At 32.7% G+C, this 9787-nt stretch overlaps 1 protein-coding gene across 1 annotated transcript; it reads right to left on the bottom strand.

Annotated features, from left to right (window-relative positions):
* Positions 1 to 5524: 5524 nt before the first annotated feature.
* On the bottom strand, positions 5525 to 9780 carry LOC120183026. The gene is made up of 4 exons (XM_039187825.1): positions 9571 to 9780; positions 9366 to 9479; positions 6042 to 6146; positions 5525 to 5858 (listed from the first exon to the last, which is right to left on the bottom strand). The coding sequence occupies exons 1-4, from the start codon at positions 9665 to 9667 to the stop codon at positions 5608 to 5610; spliced, it is 567 nt and encodes a 188-aa protein (XP_039043756.1). The 5' UTR covers positions 9668 to 9780; the 3' UTR covers positions 5525 to 5607.
* Positions 9781 to 9787: the final 7 nt, after the last annotated feature.

The raw sequence follows: 9787 nt of genomic DNA, 5'->3' as shown, positions 1-9787 counted from the left end.
GATAGTAAGTATCGCATTGCGATAGTCAGTATCGCATTGCGATTTTCCCAATTCGCGTTGCGATTTACTTATTCGCATTGCGAATTGGGAAAATCGCAACGACATTGTATACCATCGCAACGCGATTTCCAACTATCGCAACGCGAAATGCAACGCGAATTTGCGATAATGGAGATCGCGTTGCGAATTAGCGATCGCATTGTGATTTTGTTGGTCATTTTGGCAAATCCGGAAAAAGTTGGTTAAAATCGTATATTATATGGGATTTTTGGTCACTGAGGTTATTTTCTCTATCTAAAAATGGCAAAATGCTCACATTTTCATTTTCATGGTTACAATATACATACTTGTCCTATAAAAAAAATCTTTTAAAATTAGACAAGTATGGGTTCCTAAGGGAACTAGAGACATTGACACTAACATTCTAGGACCCAAAGCAATTTGGGTACCAAAATCCAATTAAATGTCTCTTGTAGGTGTGTGTGAGCAATGGTGATAAAAGTAAAGATATTCAAATGCTCTAGCCACACTTGATATGGAGTGGATAATCTCTAAGTTTATTTTGATTATCTTGCATAATTGGTTGTTCATTTGGTTTAAGCATACATGAGTTTTGATTTTAAATGATTTTATGTTTTCTATCTCATGTATGTTAAAAAGAATTGTAATGAATATTTTCTAAAGTTTTAATGATTTTTCATAATAGTTTGTTCATTATAATGAATTTTGGTCAAAATTAGTTTTAATACTTTGTTTTTACAAATTTTAATTTTTGACCTTAATTTAAATGTTTATACATTTGATTTATTGCAAATGATATTTCTCTAACAATTGATATCATTTTTTCAAATGCATAATATTTTTGGATAGCTTTATGCACATGCACTTAAATACAACAATTAATATTACATAAAGTATATTAGACTTGAATATATTGAATTTCATGTGTTACTAACATGTTTGTTCATCTTTGTTGAAATTCAATATCTTTTAAGTGTCTAAGTTTTTGAGCTAAAATTTTTGGAATGCTTTTATCGATGGGGGAGCTTTTGATTTTTCAAATGATTTTATGCTAAAATTTACCACTTAATCTTCATTGTTATTTTTGAACTTTAAAGTTAAATTATTTTTGATATAAAAAAGGGAGAAGTATGTGTTTGAAAAAATCAATTTCAAGAATAAAAAAGGGGAAACTTTAATTATTTTTTTTCAAATGTTGCTCTTTTTCATTAAATATTTTATTAAGGAAGAGTTTTGTCAAAATAATTTTTCAAATGTTTTGTCATATAAAAAATAGATTGTTGAACCATGTTTTATAATATTTTGATATAATAAATTATAGTAAAATGTTTTTGGACTTGATTGAATTTGTTCAAAGTTTTCAAAAACAATTCAAAGTTCATTAAATTAGAATTTGAGCACAAAATAGTTTTTCAAGGTACGTAGTACCGATACTGTTCTTACAGTATCGATACTACATGAACAATACTGATACTGTTTATGTGGTATCAATACCAAAGGTAAGAGAAATATTGATACTCTCTAGGTAGTATCAATACTACTAGATGTTTTCCAAATTGCTCAAATTTCAGAATGCAAAATAGGTACCGATACCCAATGGGATACCAATACTACTTTACACAGTCGTATCGATACCATGAAGCATAATATCGATACCATGAAGCATAGTATCGATAATGATCAAGCCCAACGATCTTTAACGGTCAAATTATTTAAAAATTATAAAGGTTTGAACACCTATTCAAGCAAAATATCCCCAACGGCTAGAAACGTCCACAAACTCATTCCAACTTATAAAAACAAGTTGATGACACTTGAAGAAGGTTTGGACACCTATTCAAGCAATAGAAATCAAGAGAAAAACTTTTCACTCTTTATCTTTCATTTTCTCTTGTACATAAGTGTGTTTTGAGCTTATTGCAAATCTTTTATTTATTTTTCTTGTAAGCTTAATTTTGTAAACACCTACCTTGTGAGATTTTCTTGTTTACATTTTTATACCTTTTGTAAAAGGGGAATGATTATATCTTAGTCATTGAAAAGATAGGGATTTGTAAAGGTTATCTCTTTGTCTTGTAAAATGAAAGAACAAATTAATGAATTCGTTAGAAAATCATTGGTGAAGAACTAAGGTAGTGGATGTATACTTGGTTGAGAAGTCGAACAACTATAAATCTTTGTACATCAATTTTCTTATCTTATAAAACTCCTTAATCCTTAAACTCAAATCCACTTCAACCCCCTCTTGGCACAAAAACTATTCAGTTGATCAATTGAGCTTCTCATCGAAATCCCAACACCATCTCTACAGAATATCTTTAGTTTTCACTGCAACAATAACTGTACTTTTTTTTTTGTCCAAGAAGCCTTTCAAACTTGGTAAACTAGAGAAAAACGTTGATATTTGCAGTAGTGAAAACTCACGAGGTTAGAACATAGATTCTTTATGTTTTATCTATTCATTCAGTTGTCTATGTCGATTAAGATGTGGATACTCTATTTCTTTATCTATGGCCAGTACATTCTAGACCCTAACGGGTCAAGTGAACCGGAAGCATCTAACGACCCTGGTGGTGTCCAATGTTCATAACCACTGCAGAGCATTGAGATGTATGGAGGAAGAAGCAATCAACATAACGTAGTCATTGAAGATGAAAGCTCTAATGTATCATCTAATTTCATACATGTTGCAGAGTATGCAATTGCGAAAGTAAGATGCCTGATGAGAAACTTTTTAATAAGTTATCCATGTGGATGATGATGAGGATGACATTATGAATAGGGGTGAGCAAAACTCGACTCGATTTGAAAAAACTCTACTCTAATTGACTTTGAATTGTAATTTCATAAACTCGATTCGACTCGAAAAAATTTCAAGTTTAAATCGAATTGTAAAATACAACTCAAAATAACTCGAACATTTTAATAATTAGTAGATTGATTTTCAAGTTTGAGTTGAATCCATCGAGTTTGCATGGTATATGTAAATCACACATGAAAAAAATACGAAAAAAATATATGTATTGTATATGATTATAAAATATCATTTAAATTGGAATTAAATAATGTCATAATATTGTAAATATTTACAATTAAATTTAAATAGAAACTCAAATATTTGACTCGAATGACTCAAAAAAATTTCAACTCAACTTTGAGTTATAAAATAAGGCTCGACAACTAGAATAACTCGAAATTTCTTACTCGACTCGATCGAATGCTCACCCCTAATTATGACCATCTAAAACCAACTCTTATTTCTCTGATTCAGGCACCTTTACGCCTTAAAGAAGTTTCAAGAGATGGAGATGGACTCAAAGACGATAATAGGGTTCGAGATCCATATAGCACCTTTGAACAAGGTGAAGAAACTTGCAATTCAAACCTGACTACGATGAAACTGTCACTAAAGAAAGGAGCAATCAACATAATATAGTTGCATACGAGGGCTTCGAAATGCCTTCTAACGAAAGAAACACTCAACATAATTTAGTTATTGCAGCCGAGGGCTTCGAAGTGCCTTCTAACGAAAGAAGCAATAGACATAATATAGTTATTGCGGCCAAGGGTTTTGAAGTGATTTCTAACTCAAGAGTATCTTGCTAAAGAGGACTTAATTCCAACAGCAAAATCTCTTTCTCTTAACCATTTATTGACGCAGAATGTAAAAAAGATGCAAACTAATCTGTTTTTGTCTATGTTCCAGGAACTGCTATATAATGATGAAATATATAACGGATTGCTTGATGAGTTATTAGCAGTGCCAGAAACAACTAATAGCTCAGATTGGATTCAAAATCAATATATCACCAGCAAAGAACAGGGAGAGTCTTGGGATTCAACTCTTGCTGATAAAAATGAATCTTACCTTCAAAAAGGAAACACACAACGATGCTACGCAGCTGACAACGAAGGCTTCAGCTTGCCCTGCATAGGCTCGATGATGGCATCATCAAATTCGATGGAGAAATGTGGGAAAACATCATGTCAAATATGATGAATTTAAAGCCATCTATAGAAACTGTCAAGGTTCAACATCGGGGGAGAATAACCTCCAGTAATACGAAAGACCTAGAGAAGCTCAAGTGTCGAGAGAAATGTTAGAAATTTTCAGATATCTTAAAGATCATAGAAATGAACTTTTTCTTTTTTGACTTTCGAAGGATGTTTAGAATCCCAAATTACAGCTGATGTAAACAAAGAATATTATTAAGTGGCGTTTGGTTCGCTAGAATATTTATGAGGGAATTAGAATCTGTGAAGGAATTAGAATATGTCAGGAATTGGAATTCAATTCCATATTCTGTTTGGTTGACAGGAAATTGAATTGGAATTCAATTTCATATTCTGTTTGATTCGCAATGTAAAATGACAAGATTGCCCTTCTTATTTTTTTTGTTTAATTTTAATTTGTTTTATAAATTACATGTAACAATATATTATAAAAATTTTTAAAAAAAATTAAATTTTAATTTTATTGATTGATTATTCATTTTAATAAATTATAAAAATCATGTTAATAAACATCATAAGTTAAAATCATCTCAATTAGGGATGGCCATTGGTCGAGTTCGGTAGGGTTTTTGGTCCACCCGAAAGGGAACCTCCATCCGAGACCCGACCCGACCAAAATAAAGTTTCACCCAACCCGAATATATGAATTAAAATTCCGACCCGAAATAATAAAAAAAATATTTTTATTCAATAAAAACAATGACTTAATTGGAAAAAAATATATATAGAAGGGTATTATTGTAATCATTCCTAAATATATAAGGTAAAATTATATATTTTTTGGGTCGGGTCGGTTATTTTTCACCCTAAATTCGAACCTTACCCAACCCAAATATCATATTTAAAAAAAACCGGCCCGGCCCAACCCGAATATATAAATTAGAAATCCGACCCGACTCGACCCAAAATAATAAAAAAATATTTTTATTCAATAAAAACAGTGACTTAATTGAAAAAAATTATATATAGCGAAGTATTATTATAAAATTTTTTTTACAATAATATCTCTCTATATAAATATATAAGGTAAAATTATATATATTTTCGGGTCGGATATTTTTCACCCTAAACCCGAACTCGACCCGAATATCACACTTAAAAATCAGATCCGACCCGACCAAAATAAAATTTCACCAGAACCGAATATATGAATTAGAAACCCGACCCGACCCGAAATAATAAAAAAATATTTTTATTCAATATATGAATAAATTACCAAAAGATTGATGAGGGTAGTATGGTTAAATTTCAATTCCCTCCAACAAGGGAATTGAATTCCATCCATTCTTGGATGGAATTCACTTTCCCTCATTTAATGGAAAGTTGAAGCCATGAGATATTTCAATTCCCTTGGAAAACTTGAACCAAACATGAGAAAGTGGTGAAATTGGATTCAAATTCCCCCCAATTCTAAGGGATTCCATTCAACCAAACGCCACCTAGAATATTTTGAAAGCAAAACAAAACCTAATCCCCAGAAAATAAAATATTAGCTGCCAAAGCAGCTGAACTAGCACCGGCGAAAATCAATTATCATTGATAATTAAGAACAAAAGACCAAGTAGTCCACCGTCATGATTTTTCTTTGCTCAGAGTTTTTCTTTGTCCGTACAGTTTTTCTTCTCGAGCTTGTTTTGCAGCAAGGGCTTCGTCATCGAGCACTTGTATAGGAGACCATTCTGGCAATTTTAACGAACCGCTCTTATCAAACATAGATTCACCTATATGGTGTAATTTAGGTCTTAAATTCAGGGCAGTAAAATCCACTGCTGTCGCAACAACAGCAAAGATGAGTGAATAGCGATAATCACCAAATTGACCACCTAAAATGTCAGAAAAGAACTTTTAAAATAGATGTCATATAAAGGTGACAATTAAGCAAATTTAGCACTTTAACTGCTTAAAACAACTGGGTTGCATGCAGAACTCATCTACACTAGCAGAATCACACAATCACATGGATATATATACACACAAATGTATAGAGAGAGACTGATAAAATTTACCTTGAAGACGACCCAATATAGCACCAGTGCCGAATCCAGCAATTGCAGAATTCAGTAGATCATCAGGTCCTGTTTTACGAGTTGCTGTTACGAATTCACGAGCTCCTGCCAAATTAGAAGTGTTATTGCAGTATCCAATTGAACAGTTTGCATGAAATGTGGTGACAATGATACCAATTACCAAGTCATCAACTATTGAATCTGTCTAGTTGAAAAAGTTTATATCTCCTACTGAGCTTGATTTCCTGAGAAGAAAACCAAGTCAGCCACAGTGATGCTCAAAAACAGCAGAAAGCATGTGCTATCTCGCAAGGAAGATGTAAAAGGCCATATTCAGGAGAAGCAAAAGGTTCAAGGAAGCAGTGTCTCAATTTATAATTAGATTATTTCAGGCCTGTTACAAGTTTAATGCATTTCCCGATGCGACTACACATTGCCTAAAATTTCTTTTAGGAGTACCATCGTGTTACAGTCCAGAGATAAGGATCGAGTTACTAGACAATTAACGGGAATGTCAGAAGCGATTGCCTTTACTACTATTCCTAGAACGACTTAGGGTAATTGACAACTAAACTCGTAGAGAGACTGCAACCTCAGTGCTCGTTAAAAGATATCAAGATCTTTTGTTTTTTTTTTTTTTTGAAAATTTTTCTAACTTTATTTTATTGACGCTAACTTTAAATAAAGGTTACATAACTTGTTAGAATAAAAAACTTGAGTATGACAATTAAAATAAATAACTAAAAAAAGGAAGACTCCTAATGACATAAGATACTCATAAATAAAGTTTTCAAATAATAATAAACTATATCTCCTTCAAATAAAAATAATATTCTTTTCTAAAACGAAGATATTCTTTCTCTAGTAATTAAACACTAATAATTAACAGAACATTAATACCTATCCAGAAAAAGAGCCTATTTGTAAGCTCGGGATTGCAAAGTACGCACTTTGTCCCTCTTCGAATCCGGCTCAAGGTCATCTTCATATGTCAACTCTAATTAGAATAATCTTTTGAGCTAGGAACAATGGGCAATTTGATCAAGTGAGAGGAATTAGACAAATTCAAGTCTAAAATAGAGTCAACATTCGACAAGCTAGAGTCAAAATTTGACAAGGTCCTATTGTTGTTGGTAGATGCTAAATTGTAGAGAGACAAGAGACCAATCAAAGACAACAACAGGGTCAGGCATGGTTCCACCGTATACAAAGTTGGACTTTCCAACTTTCGATAGGACATAAGAACCGCTATTTTGGTTTTATTGATGCAAAAAGTTCTTTTCAAATCAAAAGACGGCTGAAATTGACAGAGTAGGATTAGTTACTTTTCACCAAACAATTATGGTACAATTATGATACTACCAATTGGAGCAAGAAGAGTTTCAAAAATTATTGTACTCTACGGTTTGGTCCACCGCTGCAGGAAAACCCCTAGGGAATTAGCGAAATTGAACCAAAATGGGATCGATAGAAGACTATCATTGTCAATTTTAAGACTTATTAACCCGTGTGGATCCTATGAGGACAGACCAACAAAAGAGTTTGTTTACTGTGGAGTTTTCAGATTTATTCCAAATTATTGTTGAGATCCAAATTGATTCAAGTTATGAATTTAGCATGGACTTTTGAGATTTTAGACTAAATATCAGCTAACCCCAGATACATGCCTGCAAAATACTACTTGGAAAAATCTAGGATCCAACCCAAAAAATTGTCGGCCACAACCACCTTTGTTGATACGAAGGGAAAATCCTAGTGAAGCATGGAGTTGGTAAGGGCCACTAGTGGTGGTAGGGCAAATCTGTGTGTTTAAAAAAACAATTCGTTCAAAGATGGAAGAAGGAAGGCCTAAGGATATTTAATATAACTGTGATGAATCCAACTTAGTAGGACATCCGTGCAAAAGATTATTTTGGTTAGAGGTAGCAGATGAAGATGGTCCAGAACCAGATCTAGAGAAGGATAAAGTGCGAACTATGCAATCTCGAGCTTGCGGACAATTTCTTTTTTTCAAGAGAGAAGTAATGTCATGTTAATTATTAGGATTTAATTATTACAGAAAGAATTTTTTTTTATTTTTAAGAAAATATAATTTATTATATGATTTTATTTACGAGTATCTTATATCATTAGAAATCTTTCTTTATTTAGATTTTTTTATTTCAATTGTCTTAGTCAAGTCTTATTCAAACAAGTTATATAACCTTTATTTAAAGAGGTTTATTAACACCAATAAAATGAATTCGAAATTTTTAAAAACCCTAAAAGATATTGGTCTCTCTGTTAATGAGTCCTGACGTTTCGATCTCCCTCCAATGAGTTGAGCTATCAATCAGAAAAGCAATCGCTTCTGATGTTCATGTTAATCGCACAATGACTCTATGTTTATTTGCTAATACCAAACCTATAATTTTCATACAAGTCAAAGTTGCATTAACCTTTAGAGTAACATAATTTTATCCAATAAAACTAGTTCAAATCAAGACCACGGAGAGAGGGTAGTTTTTAGTATCCATGCTACATGCTTTATCTTGAATGGAGTTTGCATTCAACTCTATGATGCTACCTCACACATGACCATGAGAAATGAATTCAGTGTGCCTAGATAAGATACCGAGTTAAGTTATGAGTAGAGAATGATAACTTCATTCTTATGACTCTGACAAGATGAGAACATACAAACACTCTAATATTAAATATATCAAGGCATCAAATCTAACTTCCAAGGTCTAAAAACCTAAAGATAATACTCAAAACTTGTTTGGTTCCTCCCCATTGCACTGATCCATGGTGACAAACAACTACATAGTTATATAGGTCCAGGCCCCATGTTACTTTAATTTTTCCGCCAATGTCACTCCCATTAATAACAATGTCATGGATATATGTTGCACACTTTATTTTGAAAGATCAAAGCAAACTCTCCCGTGACTTGCATTTATATATAAGTACAAATGAAGCCACTCAAAAAAATGAACCGCTTTCACAACCAATGGGCAATGGCATAAGATTAATAGCAGGAATTCTTGTAAGATCCTATTTGATTTCTCTTAAAGTTGCTAGGTGTAAAATAGAGTAAATACTTTGGAAGAACTAAATACTGAAAACGTGTGGCTGTTATAGATGATGAAACTTATGGTTTCTCTTCTCTTCAAATCATGGTTGAAATTACAATACAATTTTACATTTCCTGTACAAATCTACAATTGACAACTACAAAGATTTTGGCTTTTATAAAATACTGATCAGATGCAACTAAATACTTCTAAAAGGTTAATGACTTGAACTAAAAGTAATGAAGAGAATGGGAATTAAAATAAATACCACAATAGCAGCCGGTGACAATAGCAAAATTAGTGGCATAAGTGGCTGAAATATTAGCCAGACCATGGACTTTTCGATGTTTTGAAACCAACCCAAATCCTCCACCAGCAACCACTATTTCAAACAAAGAGAACCGCGCAAACATTCATGATTCCTGGATGTTTCAGTAAATTAAAAAAAATTACAGAGGATGAGGGCAAATTACCTGCAAGGATCGTAGGGATCAATATTCGACGCCGCCAGTCCTCGGAGGCTGATGACAAGGATGATGGGGACTCTCCTTGATGGTTGGGGGATGCCATTGTTTCAGTTGGGAAACTTTTTTCTGGGTTCAACAGTGCAGATTGCTGAGTTTATTTCCAGAGATATTTGATGAATAAATTAACCAACAATTTGTGATTCTTTTTTGGGTCTGCAAAACT

This window comes from Hibiscus syriacus, unplaced genomic scaffold (genome assembly GCF_006381635.1).
Source record: "Hibiscus syriacus cultivar Baekdansim isolate YM2019G1 unplaced genomic scaffold, ASM638163v2 tig00112738_pilon, whole genome shotgun sequence".
In the NCBI taxonomy this organism is placed as follows: Eukaryota; Viridiplantae; Streptophyta; class Magnoliopsida; order Malvales; family Malvaceae; genus Hibiscus; species Hibiscus syriacus.
The sequence above is the reverse complement of the archived record's forward strand: the minus strand, read 5'-3'. Positions and strand labels throughout refer to the sequence as shown.

Bases quoted from the DNA above. Each gene is read 5' to 3' on its own strand.
- LOC120183026 (XM_039187825.1), bottom strand. From the start codon at position 9,667: ATGGCATCCCCCAACCATCAAGGAGAGTCCCCATCATCCTTGTCATCA. The intron at 9,480-9,570 runs GTAATTTGCCCT...TGTTTGAAATAG, and splicing joins GATCCCTACGATCCTTGCAG to TGGTTGCTGGTGGAGGATTT. The intron at 6,147-9,365 runs GTATTTATTTTA...CTAATTTGGCAG, and splicing joins TGTCACCGGCTGCTATTGTG to GAGCTCGTGAATTCGTAACA.